The sequence below is a fragment of the Alosa sapidissima genome, chromosome 16 (assembly GCF_018492685.1).
Source record: "Alosa sapidissima isolate fAloSap1 chromosome 16, fAloSap1.pri, whole genome shotgun sequence".
Classification (NCBI taxonomy): domain Eukaryota; kingdom Metazoa; phylum Chordata; class Actinopteri; order Clupeiformes; family Clupeidae; genus Alosa; species Alosa sapidissima.
Window position 1 is genome coordinate 8,888,408 of NC_055972.1, and position 20,931 is coordinate 8,909,338.

Genomic DNA, 20,931 nt, shown 5'->3' on the forward strand with positions numbered 1-20,931 from the left:
TGTGCGTACATGTTTGTGTGCGCACGCTTGTGTGTGTGTGTGTGTGTGTGTGTGTGTGTGTGTGTGTGTGTGTGTGTGTGTGTGTGTGACACTGTCACTCATCCTGTACCCCCTGGTGCCTGTATGTCTTTGAGTAGATGTTTATGAAGCGAGGTCACTTCCTGTCAGTTTGGTGTTTTAAAATAACAATCCAACTGCACAGAAGTTACTGCAACAGTTTGCATCTACGTACTGCTCTGCAGTGGCTGTCCCTGCTGCTTTTATTTTTGTGTAGAAGTGCCGTTGTCACACTCTTGGTAACAGCATGCCTAAGCACTCATGTGATGTGTCATGTCTGCCTTGCCTCCCAAAATATGAGGTTTTCAGCCCCATCCTGCTGGCTCATTTATGCCAAGCATTTGAAACAGTTTGCAAATAAATGTATGTGATTGGGAGAAAAATGTTGGCGTCTATGATAATTGACCCTTTAAAAATCTCAGATTTGGGGAGTGAAGACATGTGGGTTTGTAGTGAATGAGTTTTTATTTTATTTTCTTTCTGTTTCTTTATTTCTTTCATTCGTTCTCTCTGGAAAGCATGCCCAGTACACTGCTTGGTACCTACTGTGTGGGGGACATTTAATCGATTCTGAAAATGACAAGTCCAATATTGCTTTCGAACCGACACCTCATTTTCCATCCAAATTCCACTCAAATAGCCGAAGGTGGAACACTTTTGTGAAAGACCATTTCTCAACAGATTAAATCACCCCCTCATCATCTTTTTTATTTCTATTTTCCTTTTGACTAAAACATACATATTATGTTGAGCCCAGAGGAAAGATTGACGATGCTTCATCATTGACTCTGACCCTTGCATATGATTTTCCATCTATTAATCCAGCAGGGACTACTGATGTTCTCCCATGACCATGCTGATTTGAAGCAGTGACATAGACATAAATGACCGTTCAGGCACCTGAATCGATGCAGTGAGCTTTGCATCTCCTCTCACTTTCATCTGGGCTCATAGTGGACACAGATCCATGCCAAGGCCAGGCGTCTGTCCAGTGTTCAAGTCTCAACTAATATCATTGATGATTCCTAACCACAGGCAACCATTAATGACTGTGTTGTCATTCCGTCTTGTCTAATTAATGGGGAATGATACAGTGAACCAGCATTGGCTCTTCTCAGGACAGCACTGTCACATGAACCTTTTATTTATCAATGAAATCAGATTAAATGTTGATGTAGCATTAACCATGGGGAGAAAATTGCTCTAGTTTGTTCCCATTATGAAGTGGCATGTTGTGAGCATTGGTAGATTAACAAAATGTAATGTAGTAGTTTGAACAAACTATTATTAAGACAATGTACAAGTAACCATTAAGTAACCATAAAAGCGTTTGATAAAGTATCTAGCTTATAAAAGTAGACACAAGAAGTTGTACTGGCAGCAGTCTGCAGGAGGCTGGTGGTCTCACTCTGTGGTGCAGGGCCTCTATGTTGGGACAGTAGCGTGACATAGGGAGCCAATTCCCCAACACATCAGCACTCACTATTCTAATCCACACTGCCAGGTTAGCACCGGCTGTGTCTTACTTAACCTCCAGCCATGTTGCTTGAGCAAGTCTGCAGATCTGAATGCACTGACTTAAACTGCTCCCCACCACTCCAATGGAAAACATCATTTTGATTCTTTTCTCCCCTCATCTTCTCCTCTGCTAATTAGGAAAAGAAAAAGAATTCAAATTGAGCAGCCATGCTGTTGTGCATGTGTTTACATGTGTGGAACCCAATGGGCAAAATCTGAATATTTATCTGAATATTTTTTTTTGCTTGGGTGCCAACAAGCCACCTTCCATGACTCCCAGACACAACAGCATCTAAGATCCCCTTCAAATGCTAAATGCCAATGTGTGCCAGAATTTCCACCGCTGCGGCGTACCTTCAAAGTTAACTCTTTTATCACACCTGTGTGTACAGTACCATTCCTCTTGATTAGAGCTTACTGAGTGTGCAGGCGTCTGACCAGTCTGGAGCAATGACTTGTGTGAATCTTCTTCTCTGATCAAAACAGTATTCTCATCAACCCGGGCAACCATGTCAAGATGCAGGAAGGTACATTAGGATTCTTTATTGCCAGTGACGCCAAAGAAGTCAAGAGGTAAAACCTTCTCTTCTGCTGTGGTGAAACTCCAAGTCCAGTCCACTCTTCTGACAGTCCTCTCATTGCTTTTACTTATTACTTTTATTACAATGCTTCTGTTGTCACATACCTTTCCAGTCAGAGAGGTCAGAACAGTGCCATTTGCCAGAGGTTTGTGGCTGATGTTACCATGTCTGTCATGAAGTTATACAGAAATTCTAGCTTTATTCATCAGAAAACATCTCTTTTTTTTTTAATGAGTTAGAGCAACTAACATGTGTTCGGGGCAAGTAGAAAGTTAGAAACCTGTAAAGATGAGATTGTTTTATTCTTTTCACAGTATCATCAAAAAGGAGGTTTTAATGTGACTGACTCTCTTGTGTTGCTATGATGTTGATGTTTGGGGGCCACAACAGTGGGTGTGATTTGATCAAAGTGAATTAAGAAATGTGATGAAATGTGTTCATGGCAATGCTGTCTTCCTCCCTTCAGAGCATTTTACTACTGCAAAGCTTGTCACGATGACATCACAGATCCCAAACGGATCAAAAAGTGTGGCTGCAAAAGACGTAAGTGATATTACATACGCCTCTCTTCTCCTTCTGTCTCTCTCCCACTCTCCCCCCAACTCATCTCAGAAGGAGCCCCTGTTAACAGATCAGTGAATCAGATCTCCTAAGTTATCCTCTGTGCTCCTAATTCCCCTGATAGCTGCTCCGAGTTCAGTTAAAAATGTGTGCATTTGTAGTTGCTACTATATTTGTCCTAATGCTAGACTTTGGTCATGATGTGATTAATTGTGAATGTGTTGTATCTTTATTTCTGTATATTACCCATAGTTCTGAGATGGCATTGTGCATAATTAATTTCTACATTTCATAACATTGGGGTTTAGATTGAAATGCACCGAGTGCAGCTTGTAATCATAGGCTTTGCAGCACAACACGCTAGCACATTAAATAGCACATAACTATTGAGAGGAAAGCTAGCAGAGTGAGGAGGCGCCCACGCTGTGATCATTACCTGCACTAAGACACAAATGAGGACTATGGCTTAACAAACACACAACCCGTGCGGCGCGAACGAGACGGAGAGCAGCGGAGAGCGAGAGAGACAGGGAGCGTAGTGCACGTCAGCCGGCTAATAAATGTCATGCCAGTTAGATGGAGAGGTGAGATGACGTGATTAGCGAAGCTGAAGAAAGAGTCTGTCAGTTCGCCACCACGTCACCTTCAAAACGGCGCGCAGTAATGACCCCAGTCAGGTGGAAAAACAAAAGGCAAGCTAAAACCCGGCTGTTCATAAGAATGCCTCTACCACACAGAGCTTAATAGCCAGTAGGCCGACCAGTAGTCTACCCCCCCAGCACCCGGTTCGGACTCAACAACATATCCCCAGTGCTGCATTTTTTTAAATAACTATTGCAGTGCTTCATGATTGGCTCATCTCCCCATTCTGTGAAGGAATTAATCATAATCATAATTAGCTTTTAAAAGCTCATTTGAAGTGGAAAACATGGGCAAGGAATCAATTGCCCCTCAAATGCCAACAAACATTTAGGGATTTTTATTCAAGTCTTTCAAACGAATGCATTTGTTTGTTTGAATATGGCTAGATTAGGTAACTGTAAAATGCGTGTGGAAAGATGGGTTGTTAGCTACCTGACCTATATAAGCATTTGTCCAAACTAGTTAGCCACTGAATAAATAATTCAGCTAAAAATCTCGGCACAGTCAGAAGCGGAGAGCAAGAGAAAGGAGGGGTCACTGACAATGAGTTTAAGCAGCCCTAGGAAAACACACCCGTGCAAATGGACAGCCTCCTTTTCCATGTCATCTCAATTATTTAAGCAAGCCTCTGAATTTAGTGGAGTTTAGTACACCGGCCTAACAGAGTTTAACACAAAGACTTCAACACCTTCAACCTTCAGCGCGTTCACTAATCTACACCATTTTGGTTATTCCCTCCCCAGTGGTGACGTACAGTAGTGGCATAATCACTATACATGCAGAATAGCCTTATGGACAGTGATGCCAATTCCATTACTTTGATGGGAGTTTGTGTTTGTGTGTGTGTTCTCCCCACCATGTTATGACCATTGACACACTTTTGATGTGTTTCCTTCCTTTTGCTGCAATTGGAATACGCCTCTTTATTTTAATGCTCTCTGGTAGTGATTTATTGTGAGTAAAAGCAGGGCTCCCTGTTGCCTAGAGTGCAGTCCCACTGTCTCTAATTTTCTCTCTCAGCTGACAGTAGAGTGTTCTATGTATGTTGCATGTCCCAGTGTAGACGCTGCATCCTCTCCCACGCCTCTCATCTCTACACTGTCTCCTGACCAGGCCAGCACAGAGCGCAGCTCAGCCAGGTCAACAGGGCCCCGCATTCAACCAGCCTCCACTCTGCCATTCATTTCCAATGACATAGGGGCTGTTTTATCTGCACTTTTGGGGTGGGGGGCACCAGCACTATGGGGTTTAATGAAATCAAGATGAAATCGTTTTAGATCCCCACAGCTTAATGTCATGTCCGAGGCCATTCTTCTGTCTTCCAGTAACCCCGCCCCCGTTACAAAGCTGTGGCCCCCAATAAATGTGAGGTGGGGTGGGGGGGAGTCGGAAAATAAGAATGTGGTGACAATCTTAAATGTCAAACACATAGACTGATATTGGTAACATTAGTCACGCATTGAAGAGAGCCAAGAAGAATACAAAAAAAGTCAGTTGATCCATTTGAATTCATCTTCTTGCTGTCAGGGGCAATTTCCGCAATTTCCAGAGAGCGGAAAGTGTTCTGTGGGAAGGTCTTCAAAATTCTTAGACTTTTAACGAGCATTGTCTCCAAAACACAATCAAAACAATCTGGTCCTTCCTCTTCCCTCGCTTCTAGTCTGTGCCCGCCCCTGGTAGCGCTTCAGCTCCTGTCCAGCTCCCAGGCCCCAGCGCTGCTCCACCACCACCCATCTCAACTCTCTCTTCTAATGGGCCCTTTCCCACTCTGCCAGCAGCACACGTTAGCTTAGTGCTAAGGGCTTTCATTAGGTGCTATACAGTCAACAGCCACTAGATGTCCTCGTAGTGCTGTAGGATTCAGAGCCGTAGATACTGTATGCGGCTCTGGTAGGATTAGGGTCGGAATAGAGCAATTGACACTGAGGTCCTCTGAAAACGAGTTTTGCAAGAATGCGATCAGCAGTGAAGTGAAGTGGTTGGCAGTGGCAGGGATGCGCCTCAGCTTCGTTTTGTTTTTCGTTTTGTTTTTTTTTGGTTTGTTTGTTATCTTTTTTCTGTTTCTGTTTAAATGTGTCATGGAACCATAGTGGTGGCAGTTTTTCCATATCCACTGACATGTTGCTGTAGTTTTGAGCCATGATGTGTCATCGTGCTCCACAGGGGGTGCTGGGGGGAGTCCCTCTCTGAGTGCTGCCTCGTACACCAGGAATGTACCGTGGTCTTCTGTCACTGTGCTCATTCTTTTTCCTCTGAGTTGAACATGGGTTGCCACAGAATCTTCCGTTACCAACCACTGTGTCTGCGTCATTGTGTGTTTTTTTTTTTTGGATCCGTTTGTTATCAGCATATTTTCGAATATGATTTGTTGTTGTGATATTTATTTCACATTACTCAGTTGAACGTTTTGGATCAGAGGTTGTGGCTGCTGGTAGCATTCTTGCTAAATTGGCTTTGCCTTTCGCAGAAGAGGCCTCAGCATTCAGGTTTATGTGTTGAAGTCATTGAAATCATCTCTGTTCTCATGTCTGTCTGTCTGTCTGTCTGTCTGTTTCGTGTCTCCATCTTCCTCCATGTTTCTTTCACTAACATGTCTTCACATCACTAGCTGATGAATGTCAAACAGTCTCTGAAGTCACTGATTGAAGCATGACATTGAAATGACAGCCTTAATGCTCTTGTGTGCGATGCCTAAAACTGTTTCAGCCCCGTAAACAGTTGGCCGACATTCCCCCCCTTTTTACCTGCTAAGACGTTCAGCTGCCTCCATGTTGCATGCTGAAGATAATGGCTGCGATAAGCGGTTGTGCATGTCTTACTGAAATAACAGTCCCTGAGGTCTAGTTTCAAACAGCACATTCTCTCTCCCTTGTGAGAAACTAAATTTGGCTGGACTCTTGTTCCCTGAATTTCAACTCCAAAATGCAAAGTTGTCCCCTGACATTGGGCTGATTTGACAGTGCCAGACTTGATTCTGGTCAGTTAGCACTGTGGCACCAGGAGAATGAAGACCAGGGACTGTTTCTGCAGCCCCTCGATCACAGCAATCAAGAGGTGCTGTGGTATTTCACCAGCACTCCCCTGACACACGCACAAACATACATAAACACAAACAAACACACTCACACGCAAACATCGCATGCCATGGGTATACACTTAGAATCGCCCACAAACAGACACATACATATACATATACATATATACATATACATACAGTATACATACACATACACATACACATACACATACACATACACATGCATACAAATCACTCATAGTATTTTTCAGATAGATTCAGCTGCTTCTGTTAATTATCCTGTGAAATGTGCACTTTCTGAAGTTGGAGTTGCAGCCTAACTTCCGCAGCATACTCTCCACTGATTCTCCACAGTGTCATATGGCTCTGGCCTGAACTAACTGACATTCCCTCCATCTGTCTGCACATTTAGCCACAGGAGATGTTAGTGGAACACCTCATACTGATATCCCACTTCATACACTTGACCACACTAGGACCTTGACCAAGTGGCCCCACGATCACCTCAGGGGGGTGCTGTGGTGAAACGGCTTAGATGATGGCTCCCAGTGGAATGCCTAGTCTCTAGAGTAGCAGATTGTTACGCCTTGGTTTGGGCTGGCACATTGCATGATGGGATACAGGTACGTGATCCTCCCCCCAATAGCTTTGGTCCTGACGAACGTCACCAACGAGGTCAGCTTCCTCCAAACATTACTCATGACTCACCCACCTGTTCCCCTTTGAATGACCCTTTGATTCCTCTTCTCTCCTCACTGTCCCATTTGACCTCTTGACCTACAATAAACAGCCTTAGAGCACAGCTTGACCCCAGTGAGGTGACCACCCCTTGTAAAAACACTGCATAATTTGACAGCACCTACTCACAAGGCAATGTTGTTCACAGTCCCACGTGCAACTCATCCATTTGGCTCCTGGCATCATTTACCCGGACAAGATGGTGTTCATCTCCTGATTGTGTGGGGTCAAGCCTGTGAGAAGCTTGTGACTCTAAGGCTTTTTGCAACCTTTTCAATATTTCTGTTCCCTTTTGAAAGTGAAGTACCAGAGCTCCCCCCCTCCCCCTGGTCTGAGTATTTCTTTCCTTGGCATTAACCTGCTGCTTTTCCCTCTTCCTCTCATCCCCAAAAAACATGACTATAGCCAAGATGTCCGTCTACAAGCGAATGAAACTGGCATGTTGTTTTGATTGCGGCCGCTCTGAGCGTGACTGCTCGTGCATGTCAGGCAGTGTACATAGTAACATGGACACCCTTCAGAGAGCCTTCCCACTTTCTTCTGTCTCTGTTCATGATTGCTCAACCAGTTTACGTGCCTGTAAGTTTGATCGCCAACACATGCTGTTTTCCATGTCCGTGACGTGTGTGTGTGTGTGTCCGTGTCTGTGTTGTCCTCATGTGCTGTGTTCCGTTTGTGTGTTGTATTTCCATAGTCAGTCTTCCTGTGGCTTTTTTTCCGTTCTCTTGGTGATTCTGTTGCTTTGTTAGTTTGGTGGTTAGTGTGGTGGGATCTAGCTGTAGTGGTTGGTATTGTTGTGGCTTGGTGGTGCTTCTCTAGGTTGTAGGTCTGTGCTGAAGCATGCTCTGTGAATAAGGCCAAGTGTGGTGCTGCTGTTTTCCAGAGTTGGTGTTTGGTGTATGTGTATTATTCATAAATGTTTATGGTTTCTGTACAGGCAAATACTGTGTGGTAAATGAAAGAAAATGTTTTCTCTGTTTTAAGGGAATATCATTTTGGTTTTTACTCTTCATGTATTTGGTTGATTATGATGTTTTGTTTTATTCTTTTTTTCCCTGAAATTAATTTTTGAAGACCTTCCAGGTGTAGGAGAGTGTCATTACCTGGCTTACCTTACTGCTCCTCTGCCTCAACAGGATGGCCAGGAAAAGGGTTCCACCCACAGGAGAGCTTCACTTACTGATGGATTTGTTAAAACTGGGGAACTATATATGGGGATCATTGAACATTCAGCCCGATTTGTTTTTATTGGGTTGGATTTCTGGGTTGCTGGGTTATTCAAGTAATTATCTGCAGAGGACAAATATTATTCTGTGTTGGGTTTTTTGTCTTTCTTTTTTATAATGCAGGACATAGCAGAACTGTTTTTTATATATATATATATTTTTGAAACCAAGAATAGAAGAGTGCATAGTGTAATGAAGATGAAGAACAGAGTGGACTCAGCAGGCAGTTCTCCATTGCAGCTCTCTGTGGGAAAAAGCCATGTCCAATAAGCGCACACTAGCTCAGCTCCTGCTCTTCCACTCACTAGAAGGAAATCACTTCTCTATCCAGAATGGGTTTGAAATGAAGTACACAATGTAGTCAGGGAACACACAGTCTCTCTCTCTCTCTCTCTCTCTCTCTCTCTCTCTCTCTCTCTCTCTCCTTCCCTCTCCCTCTCTCCTTGTCTTCCTCTCTCAGCAGTCTGTTCCCCATCCCATATGATGATTTTCTGTTAGCTCGCAATCAGAGGGAGGGTGTGTGTGTGTGTGTGTGTGTGTGGGGGGGGGGGGGGTCAATGTCCTTTATTTAATGCCTTGTATACCACTGTGGGTCTGTCTAGCTCAATCGGAAAGTTAAAGGGAGATCCCTTGGCAGGCGCTCGATTGAGATCACTGTGATTTGGGCTGTTGGAGAGGTCAAATGACTGAAGCAGTTAGTGCTGCCGAGGACAGTGCTCAGATAGGCCCTCTCATTAACTTTGAGCAGATGTGAAAAACTAAAGTGTCTGTCAATTAGAGGCGGCAGGAGCCAGGCTGTGGCTATCACGGTCAGATTGGGTCGGTGCGAGCGATCACATTTCCTACAGAACATTCTCCGGATGGCTCGCCAGATCAGCCTGGATTATGGTCAAACACGCCATGATGAGCACGGCTTTGCATCCATTTTCAGCCGGCACTGGCGTCCCTTGATACCAATTACTGCCCATTATGTTGTTACGGATCCCAGTATTCTCATGGTCCCCAGTCATATTTCAAAAAGTCTTTTGCTGTCTTTGCCCCCCTGCTGCTGTTTTTTCCTGAAGAAAGTGAGTTCAGAGCAGACGGTTATGGAGTTGTGGAGTCAGCCATCCATTTCTCCACTCCTTCCTCTATTGGTTGTGTTTCAGGGCCAGCACAGTCTCTTTATGACCTTAATGTAGTATCCCCATCTGAGTGATGTTACCCTCTGTGAATAATGGAATTTGTAATGAAGACTTTTCTTTAAATATTTATCTGTGGCGCTTTTTTATGAAAAGAGCATGCACCGAAGGATGAGTGTATTAATTCAGTCATTGGCTGATAAGTTAATAGCCGTTTGTCATATCCTTCCACACAGTGGAGTTGTTTGCTGTGTGTTTATGGGTTAGGGCAAATGAAGGTCTTCAGTGCGAGGTGAGATGAGCACAGTAAACCCTTGGTTCCTACAGAATATATCACCAGATACATTTACTAACCAGGGCGCAGTGCTCCAGAGTTATGCCTCCACATAATGTGAGCTCCGTTATTGCTGAAATAAATACTAGTCCCTGGGATGCTGTAATTCTGAGGAATGCTTTAAACACGTGGCAGTAAAGGTAGTCTGTCTTCTGACAAGTGGTAACCCCCCCCCCCCCCCCCCCCCCCCTTCCTCCCACCCCTACACACACACACACACACACACTCCTTGCTCTGGCGCTCGGGCACGTTTGGATTCTCATTCTGTGCCGGCTTCAGCCCCCTGGAATGTAATGGTTCCTCACCGCAGTCAGACAGAGAATTATTGGTATGAAAATGAGGTGTGTGAATGCACGAGGCAGACTGCCCGTCACCCCCCCCCCCCCCCCCCCCCCCCCACCCGCCTGTGCCAAAGCCCCCAAAGAGTGTTTGACCAGGAGCAGGATGCGCTGCAGCTCTCTCCTCAGTCATTAGGACCCAGTAATACAACAGAATATTAAGGAGGCCTTTTGTTGTGCCCCAGCAAGCGCACTCAGGAGACGTGCCAGCAGTTTCTGCTGCAGTTGTCTTTCTCTAATGCGCAGTAGCTTCCTCCACAAAGCGCCTCATTCCCCACACAACACTGGGGACTACAATTGAAGGGACTGCAGGATCATTGAAAGGCTGCTATTTGGAAGACGGCTCTCCCTCTGGCAGTGACAGGGGCCTTCACAAATAGCCCCTGAGTGCTGTTGCTGTTGTTGTTATTGTGGTGTGAGACAAGGTGGATGGTCGTGGTGGAAAGAGGTCATTCCTCCCCTCTCAGCTCCTCCCATAGCTGCAGGGGGTTCTGGGAGGACGGAGGCAGGTCGGGAGGCGGGGCCAGCGGGGTCTGGCCAGAGCAGTGGCCGTCTTACGGGGTGACATCAGCGCCAGGGAGCGTTATGCAGGGTGACACGGAAATTATGTTTGCATTTTCATTTCTGCAGTGCTGCGGCTGCCGTCACTAAACTCGGCCTGACAGGTCCTTTCCACCAGGCAGCTCGCGCTCGCCCACCCCCCACCCCCTCCGCCACACGCCGGGACAGATGCTAGCCAGCTAGTGCGCCCCGCTCCGGCCCGCGCTGGCAGATTGCACCCGACACATGCCAGCGCCGGCCACGGCCGCCCGCCTGAGCCGCCCTGTCAGGCCCGCCCCCCCCCGGGCGCACGACGTGACCTTTCCGCTCACCAGGAAGGAGCGGACAGGAAGAGAGGCGGGAGGTTCCGGGATCCATAGCCACCCCCCTCCTGACTGGGCTCCGCGGGCTTCTCTCCCTCTCCCCCCGAGATCAGCGCGTCCCCATCCGAACACTCCAGACATGCCTAAACACCCTTGGCTTCTGACCAAGCTGAACTCTGAACCTCAGTCAGGCCTTAGGCTGTAGATGGCCGTGCATGTAACACGAGGAGGCGCATGCTAGTGCTTTAAATATGGATAGAAATGCAGATACATGTAAAGCCTGTTTGGTTAAGCAATAAGATGAAAGACCACTCGTGCCTTAACATATAATTGGAAATGAATATTGCGTTCTGAATCATTTCATGATGCTCACTTTAGGAACACTTCCATTACAAATATTGTGATATTCCATATGCTTTGGTCCATTAGCATACATCAATGGGTTCGTCTCAGTTGATGTGGCATTCACTGCTAAATGAGCTTTGTGCTTCATACACAGCCCAATCATGTGTAATTGATATGCTTATGCATAGATGGCCCACTACTGTTTCTCCGATGTGACTAAAAGACATTAAATAATAACTGTCGTTGAAGTCAAAAAAACACAAAATGGAGTAAACAAATGTTTCAACAACAACAGCAAAAAATCCCATTTTGCAATTATCCCTCCTCGCTGTGGAAACACTGAACAGGCCACTTGATTTGCATCCCAATTTACAGTCATATCTTCATGATTCCAGCTTGCCTTTCCATCCTCCGCTCAGCCCTCCCTCTCTTTCTCTCTCTGCTTTTTCCCTCTCCCTCTCTCCCTCTCTCCATCCTCAAACTCATTATATTTGCTTCTAGTGTTGTCATATGCATTTGCAATCATCCTTTCAACAACCATCAGCCATCATGTGCCTTTATCTGCAGTTGATTGTGTTTCTGTTTCCATCTGTTTTGCGTATGTGTTGTGCTGTGTGGCGTTGTCCAGTTGTCTCTCATCATTTCTCTCTCTTTCTTCCTCCCCCCTTTTTTTCCTGCCCGCCGTAACCTCTCATTTGTCTTTGCACTCTCCTCAGCCAAATATAAATATAATGGATATGTCAGATCAAGTAAGTTTGTTCCTCTGTTTTCCACACTGTGCTTCAGCCCTGCTCATGCAGTAACATTACGGGCTTCCTTGTGTAACCTGTGTGAGCATGTGTGTGTGTGTGTGTGTGTGTGTGTGTGTGTGTGTGTGTGTGTGTGTGAGAGCGTTTGGTGTGTGTGTGTGTGTGTGTGTGTGTGTGTGTCCTCGCTAATACCACAGTTCTGCCATCATAGCTAGCTCTGGGTAAATGATGGGTATTAGTAAAGAGGCCTGATGATAGTGTGTTTCAGCACTATTCCAGAGCCAAGTTAATCTCAGACATTCTCCTCCTAAAGCCTGAATCTCTGTGCAGTAAAGGTCATGCACTGGTATGATTGTACTATATGAAAGCCAGATGCTTCCTCAAGTGTAAACTGTCTTTGTAAGAGTTGATTTAAGGGACTCCAATGCCATGAAGTGAATAAGAAGTACATTTGTTGAGCTTTTCAGAAAGGACAATTGTGTTTGTGTTGTGCTGCCTCTAGCAGCAGATGGCGCTACAACTCCAGAGAAAGCAGGAAGTCAAAAAGAGGGCGGTGTTCGGTTCAAAACAGATATCAATTTAGGTAAATCTTTCCATGTGCAATAGAGCTCTAGAGTGTAATCTCCTATACTGTCCTACATGCTTTTATGTAAGTTTAAGTTTCATATATGCATTTATGCTAAATGTCCCTAATTGTTTTATCTTGTGTTGATAGAAGCGTTTAACAAATGCGTATGTGCTTGAATTCTTTGCATGGTGAAGAAGTATTTATCTGGTGTCTGGGGTTATAATAATAATAATAATGATAAAAAATAATAATAATATTAATAATAATATTATTAATAATTACAATAATAATTATAATGATAATATATGGGTTAGGACATATATTTAGGAGTAAGATACAATTGTAAGGTTTAGTAAAATAAATGTATCTCAAAATAGATTTTCTATGAAGAATACGTTTAATTCTGGGTGTTGTCCTTTGCATTTTTAAATTTTCAACAGGGCTTGATAAGAGTTGCAAAAGCTGGGCTCGTCACAGGATTTGCATTTCAGGAAGGGACAGTTGCCGTCTGGATCATTGTAAATCCACAGTGAAACTGCCATGGCGCATGTCCTCACTGTAAAGCTGCGCGTGTTTGACAAGGGCCAGATGAATCCAGGAGTTATCGGTGGCGGCCTTTAAATCTATGCGGCAGCTGACGGCCGAAATAACCGTCTATTTATCGCTCAGAGCTAGTTTGGGCAAGCGGGCGGAAGCTGTTTTTCCACTTAGACCAGATATTGGTGAAGCCTCCGCCTCTCATGCAGATGCCATTAGGGCAGGAATCTCAGGGGTACTGGTGGGACTCGGCACGCTCGCGCACGATTACCCATCAGGCCGAGGGAGACTTCAGGTGTCTTTAAAAGTGAGCCTGGACTCTTCGGCTAGCTTTAGGTTGTCAGAAATGTTATATTGCCATTTGATATTTACTCTGAGGGGATTTGGTTGCAGTTCAAATAAGGATGTGTGCTCAGGGAGGATAGATTTCTTTGTCCTCTTCAGAAGCTGATATCTCTCTTGATATTCCCAGACTCTGTTTTTATAAACCCTGCATCTGCGATTACAATTTATCCCATGTCGTGGGGGAGGAAGGACGGGGGGCTGGTTAATACGACTAGCTCTCAGAGTTAACAAAAAAGGGCCAGCAAAGAAGCTGCTGCCATGTAATGCTGTCCAGATAGATTTAGTTGATATCCTCTGACTGTCTCCAGCACTCCTGCATACAGCCTTTGTTCTATTATGTAGTTGGAAAAGGGGAGGATAAAAAAGACTGCTTTTAATTAATTCATGTTTATTAGGGACCGCAAAACCAAATGTCGTATTGAACAATTCACTTAAAGTGTATGCCAAGTGGTTAAGTGGTGTTTAATAAAACCAAGGTGTCATCGTCAATTATTTAAAAAAGCGATGGCAGCTTTTATGGCACAACTACGTGACTCTCAAATCCTTATCCCACAAGTGAAGGGGAACTAAGTGGCCTGATAGTGACAGTGAACATCACATTAACTTTTATTTTCATGCTTAAATATTTATTCTTTTCATTCTTATTCAGTCTATGGTTAAATATTAATACTGTAACTTGTGTCACTATTACTATAAGGTCATGGCATGTTTACAGATGTAATCTTTACAATAACCTTCAAATTAATTCATTTCTTTGACTCATTCTTAAATCCTACTAAGGGCAGCTCTTGCAGTGTTGGACTGTGTGAAAAGCGCACTTCAGTGTACTGTAAAAAAAGTTGCCACTATTCTCATTGTTCTCGTTCTCCATTGTTTGACAGTAAAGGATGAAGTTAGACCCACCGTTCCAAACCGCTCGGTTAAACTGGCCAACTGCACGGCCGTAGCCAACGCGCTTCCTAAAGGCCCACTCCGTACGGAGTCCAGCTCGGCCCCCGGCGCCACCGCCGTGCCCCTCGTTAATAACCGTAAAGGGAGCCTCCTGCCGGGATTTCAGAGTGCCAAGCAGCGCCTCAGCCTAGCTGGCCTCAACCGCGCCCGCAGTCTACCTGGGAAATACCGCCACCACCCCGGCATGGCCTCCATTCGCAATCACGGGCCTTGTAGGTTACCCCCCACACACACTCTCTCAAACACGCACACGCACACACACGACACACACACACACACACACACACACACACACACACTCCCCTCCCCCCCCCACACACACACGCACACGCGCACACACACACACACACATACACACACACACACACTCCCCTCCGCCAGACACATGGGCCCATCCCTCAACACTCTCCTCCCAAACACTCACGCACCTGCATGGAGTGGCCATAACATGCTCGATGCTAACACCCCCCCCCATCTGGCCGAGCCCTAAGATGTGTGTCTGTGAGTAAGTGGCATGGCCATGCAGAACCAGACACATGCTCCAGCTCCCCTCCTCAGTGCAGGCCGTCAGCTTAGCAGCTCCTGCAACACTAGCGTGTTGTTACCGATCCATTGAACAGCAGTAGTCAATGTTACACTTCCTTGTCCTTACCCAGGGAGAGGTTCCACTGTGCGCGGCGACAGTGGAAATCAATGTCCTGCAGAAACAGTTTTGACCACTGGCACAAAAGAGCTTGGTCACTGCCCCGTGGCATGGAAGAGCGCCAGCAATTTGCTTGACTGATCCCACTTTGATTGGGGCTGTAAAAAGTGCTGTAATGTCATTTCTAACAATCAAAGACTCGCCGAAGTTCCCGCAGGCTGCAGGGGAACTTATTTTATTGTTGATAGTCTCCCTGAAGGGCACTGCTGCCGTGCATAAATCACACTAACCTCGTCTGGAGGCGGCCGGGCCAGGAGATGGTCTGGGTTGCAGCCTGAGCAGGAGGAACGTCACCAGCACAAAAGGGCTACCGGGGGAGGATCGCATTTTTGTCATGATATTTTGGAGTTGATTACTCGCCTCGGAATGTCTGCGCCACAGTGCAGGAAATGTCACAGAATGGCATTTTCAGAGCATGCCGTTCTTAAGTCGCTGTATTGGTGCAATTAGGCACCCGTTTAAAACAGGCCTGGCTTGATGGTGCGTAGCCCACTTGCAGCACACATGGGTTTGCACTAATATTTGTGTGTGTGCCGTGGTGGTGGTGAGCTCTAACGTACAGCACTAACGGGGGTGTCAGTGGGCCTCCTGGCCCTTCCTGCTCTGCTCTGCTCTGTGTTTAACTCTGCTCAGTGTGTGGGGGGTCCTGGATGTGTGCAAGCTTTGAGGAGGGTCCTGGCTCATTGATCTCTGCAAGTCCTTGTACCCCTTTAAGACACAGTAGTAGTTCTAGTTATTAGAAAAGTTATTAGAAAATATTTTTTTCTTATATGTGTGTGTATGTGTATATATATATATATATATATATATATATATATATACACACACATATAAGAAAAAAAATTTTTTTCTTATATATATATATATATATAGAGAGAGAGAGATAGATAGATAGATAGATATATAGATATATATTTCTATTCTAATTATAGTTATTATGAATTTAGGGGAAAAAGTAATGGTTCATTTGATTACTTTTTTGAAAAATCAACTAATGGAAAAAAATATTCTGTTAGACAAATAACTTATTCGATCCTTTTGGAGCTGTAGTGTGGTTTGGCTCTCCACAAGAGTAGTGCATTGTTAGTGGCCAAGCCGGAGCTTCCCCAGAGACTGCAGGAGTGGATATTAACCTTCAGCCGCACCACTTGTGTCTGCCGTGTGTACTGGCACAGTTGTCCGGGATATTCAGCTCCGCCTCAGTCATCGCCCTTCTGGAGTGTTCTTTTGCCCACCCCCCCCCCCCCGCGCTCCACACCCCCACCCCTCTCACCCTGCCTGCTCGCGGGGCTAAGAGTGCTTATGGCCCACAGATAGACTTTTAGATAAGCCCACACTCAGCCGCTAGAGCAGGGCTGAAAGATGGCGCTCGCTCCAGGGCCTCTTGTTGAGAGCATCCAGTGAATGATTACCCTCATGGTCTTTTTGTCTCTCGTGGCAGCAGCCCATCTCCCAATGGTAATGACAGCCTGCCTTTTGTAGATGACTCTCTAAGATACCTGAAAGCAGGGGTACAGTGACATGGGCTCTGATAGGCCCCTCACATTGAATTAACCGGGATGGACGGAGTTTTGAGTCAAGCAGTGAAATGCAAACAAAGCAAAAAAAAAGTTTCAAGTTCAAATGCTGGGGTTCTTCTGTCTGCACTTAACAACTGTCCTTTGTGTGGGGTTATCTGTCCTCTTCAAAAGTCTCAGTGTCCCTACTAACAGTGTTCTCTTTCTATATTTGGAGGTCCTCTAAGTTTTTATTTGGTTTTTTATTTAAGTTTTTTTTTTTTTGTTGCAATGATTGATTGAGTGTTGGCTTTTGTGTTCTTTAATATGTCATCTCCTGCACACATTACAATCCCAGCTGTCCGTAAGCTGACACTCTTTGCATGTGTTTGCAGTCGAAGATGAGCACCCGTCAACGCTGTCGCCCAAAAAGAAGCAGCGCAATGGAGGCATGCGAAATTCACCCAGCTGCTCGCCCAAAATGATGAGGTAAGACATTGATTTTTTTAGACGCTCCCTCCAGCCCTCAAAAGGAGGTAAGAGTGAGAGAGAAAGTGTATATGTGTGTGTGAGAGTGAGAAAGAGAGAGAGAGAGAGACAAGGGTATGATGATGGGATGGTCGGGGTGGAGAAGAGATGAGGGGGGGAGTGATGGAGAGAGAGAAAGTGAGAGTGAGGAGAAGAGCCCTTTAAGGCTGCGGCGTTTAGGCTGTCAGCCTGTCAGCCGTTAATGATAGAGCTGAAATATTTCTGTCATGAAAGAGGCTATGAAAAGCTGTTTGAAAAATACTTGCGCTTTAAAGTCTCAGCTGTCACCCCACCCCCCCACACCACACCACCCCCCCATCATCACCACCACCACCACCACCCCGCCAACTCCCCCAACCCCACAAGCCCCCCCCCCACCCTCAGCACCCCCCCACCCTCAGCACCCCCAGTCCCGTCCACATGTACTTCTTAAACAGCGGTGGCACTAATGACAGCCTCAGCCAATCAGAGACGCCGGGTGGTTACTTTGCCCTGGGCCATTCATCTACTGTTGGAGCCCCTGCGTGGAGTGCTCCCGCTACTTAAGGCCATATGTGAGACGGATCATCACAATCAAAAATGAATTCGAATATTACCTTCCTTTTATCTTGTCCCGTGGAATTACAATGCCGTTAATTGATTTTGACTGATAAAAGGGCTCACGTTCCGTCCGTGTTGTCAGGAGAGACGGAATGGCACTTTTAAAAAATGCAGAGCAGGAGTGGGCTATGGAAGACGGGCGAGCGTAAAGTGAAGCGCTCGACATCACCACGGCACAGACACTCCTCACAGAGTTCCTTCCTGCTCATTTCAAGACACTTGTACTTTGGAGGATGAGTTACCCGAGATACTTGAAATAATTGATGTTATTCACCAAGTGTGCAGTGTATTGATGTGATGCAAGCTGGGAAGAGAGCTGGTTGATTTTAAATTAGTGGGACATGTAGCGCTGTAGTCTGACAGTTACTTCAACTCCTCAAACTAATTCAGAACTCGGAAAAATAGTGTCCAAGACAACATTGTAAAAGTAGTATATCTTTCAGTTTTGTATTCTCTGTGTTGAAAAACTGAAAGAACTGTTTTAGAGTGTGCTAATTCAGACCTTGCAAAAAAGAAAATGTCCAAGTCAACATAATCAAAGTAGTATATCTTTCAATTTTGTATTCTCTTTGTTGGAAACTGAAGAAACCGTTTTAGAGAGTACTGACTGCTGTGTTTGCTGTAAGGGGAAAAAAAAACTCCAAGGCTCGATTAGGGTCTATAGAAGTCCAGTAGCCCTGCTCCCCCCACGGGTGTGGAGCTGAGGCAGCTGTAAACACATCCCCTCGGATGCCCACTGATCATACCCAGTGCCCCAAAACTCTCCCCAAAACAGCCAATTAAATCTCCTCTCCTCCTCGCCCCTCGCGCCAGTCTTGCCCGGCGCTGGCGGAGCTGCGGTTCATACCCTTCTGTCTAGTTTGCAAGAGAGGACTGCTCAAAATGCCCTTGGTTATGAGGAGAAAACTGTTTTGAGAGAGCAGGGGAAAAAACGGGCACACTTCCAGCAATGTGGTTGTTTTAGAAGGGTGTTTAGTTTTTCATTTCTCAACTTAAAGCACAAAACATTTTTTTTGTGCCGAGTTAGAAGGTCTCCGTTTGCCGTGTAATGTATGCATCTTGTCTTTGATCTGCGAGTGATAATAATTCTTGGGAGTTATTTACACTGTTTTGAAACGCTTCAAAGCGGTGTCAAAGTTTTCTCTGCTTTAGGGTGCTTCTGTATTCTGCTGGCTCTTGGGTACTGGGATGACAGGTCCTCAGTGCTAGGTGTAGGCTTTTTCAAGTCATCGCCCTCAGCACAACATCAAATTACCAGACACAGACCCGCAGACTTCAACACTGTTGCCCTCCCTGTCAATATATTATCCCATATATTAAATACTTGCGCTTTACAAGGTGCATTTTATGTGCAATGAGAAGTGATTGTTTGAGGTAGCCTTAGGGATACTTTATTCTACAAGCAAGGAAGAAGGGGGTGGGGGAGACAGCAAGAGTATACCATATCAAGTATGGTTTCTACAGGACTCGGTGCCTCCAGGCCTTTGTAAATAAATAATGATCAACAGATTGGCTGTGGGTTTTTGAAAAGCATGCCTTTGTCAGTTTGCATGATGGGGGAAATTTTCAAAGCAAGAGGGCTGCTTTCATTGCCTGCTGAAGAGGGATTGGGGGAGCGAGCACATCCACAGCTCACGACGACACACTGATACAGTGGAAGAGCTAAGCACTGTTTGAAGAACAGCCAGCCCAACTTAAAGGGTGCATTTCTGCTCTCATTTTAGCAACCTCTCCAGCCGCTCTGGATGAATATGTAGGCCAAAGCAATTACTGATCATTTCTCTACTCTGTACACATTGTGGGACATCCTGCCACAGAGGAGAATAAAGAAATATTTATTTGGAGTCCAGTTTAAATAGACCTTTTGTGTCATATATATATATATATATATATATATATATATATATATATATATATATATATATATATATATATATATATATATATAGATAGATAGATAGATAGATAGATAGATATATATATATATATATATATATATATATATATATATATATATATATATATATATATATATATATATATATATATATATTCTTTCTTCTAATTTGATGTTGTATACAGTATTATACAATTTTATATTATTGCAGGAAAGCAGTGTCATTTAGTTTTAGTCATGTAGTTCTTTAGTTTGGTTAAGAAAACAAGCTGAAAAGCTAAATAGTGTAAACACAGTGCAGTAAATAGGTGTCAGAACTACTGTCTGTCACATATATAAAGCCATCTCCCAATCGCCAATCAAACGTGTCATTGAGCTAACGAGTGCCCGACCAGCACCTCTGCCGTGCTTCCCCTCCTCGCTGCCAAATTAACACCATTCGCAGCCACTCCTTTGATGGGTCACGAGACGCATCTAATTGCGGGGAGTCACAATGCATTTGCTGGCGACATGCACACACTCGGCGGAGGCCCGGCATGTCATGTGCACTACCCCCGCCGCGGCAGGGCCGGGCTGGGCTGGGCTGGGCTGACTGGCAGTGCCGGATGACAGTCTGTGAAAGATAGCTATCCTGGCAGAGGGGCGCAGCGGCAGTCACGCCGGGAGATGGGAGATGGAAGTGACAGGGGTCTACTGAGTGAGTGGTGGAACATGCGGCAGATAATGAAATATTCAGCCGGGGTGTAAAAGCACTAAACGCTCTCACTGTTATTAGCACCTGCGCAGGCCTGATTTCAGCTGCGCATACAGAGCACACTAATTGACACTTTTTGGATGTGGTATTTCTGCTATCAAATGCAAGCATGATGCATAATGACAGGAGAGAGAGAGAGAGAGAGTCTGAGCCTGAGCCTGCTAGTCTTTTCATAGGCATGCTGAAGAGGAAAAACATTTCAACAACAATCCCTTTTTCATTTATTTCTTACATTATTTATGTAAAGGACATTTTTTGTGAGTGTTTTAATGATCTTGGTTTGTCATTGACTAAATTAATGTTAGTGTTTTATTTTTAAATTATATTTGTGCCATGTATGCTTCACAAAATAAAGTCATTATTGCCAGTGTAAATTACATTCTCGCGGTCTTCAACTCTACTCAGATAAACATTATTCTAAGTTCCATCATTCATTAGAGTC

At 45.0% G+C, this 20,931-nt stretch overlaps 1 protein-coding gene across 18 annotated transcripts in view; it reads left to right on the top strand.

The window, feature by feature from the left end:
• kcnma1a (potassium large conductance calcium-activated channel, subfamily M, alpha member 1a) overlaps nucleotides 1-20,931 on the top strand; it is a 139,447-nt gene that overhangs the window by 98,021 nt on the left and 20,495 nt on the right. For 4 of the 18 annotated variants that reach the window (XM_042065388.1, XM_042065387.1, XM_042065392.1 and 1 more), the window contains exons 17-24: nucleotides 2,062-2,148; nucleotides 2,623-2,699; nucleotides 4,305-4,313; nucleotides 7,540-7,713; nucleotides 12,078-12,110; nucleotides 12,613-12,693; nucleotides 14,442-14,723; nucleotides 17,106-17,199. In XM_042065388.1, coding sequence (XP_041921322.1) covers nucleotides 2,062-2,148; nucleotides 2,623-2,699; nucleotides 4,305-4,313; nucleotides 7,540-7,713; nucleotides 12,078-12,110; nucleotides 12,613-12,693; nucleotides 14,442-14,723; nucleotides 17,106-17,199 — 837 coding nt within the window. The remainder of the gene's footprint in view (nucleotides 1-2,061; nucleotides 2,149-2,622; nucleotides 2,700-4,304; nucleotides 4,314-7,539; nucleotides 7,714-12,077; nucleotides 12,111-12,612; nucleotides 12,694-14,441; nucleotides 14,724-17,105; nucleotides 17,200-20,931) is intronic. The other 14 variants (XM_042065400.1, XM_042065403.1, XM_042065402.1 and 11 more) reach the window with 10 other exon arrangements.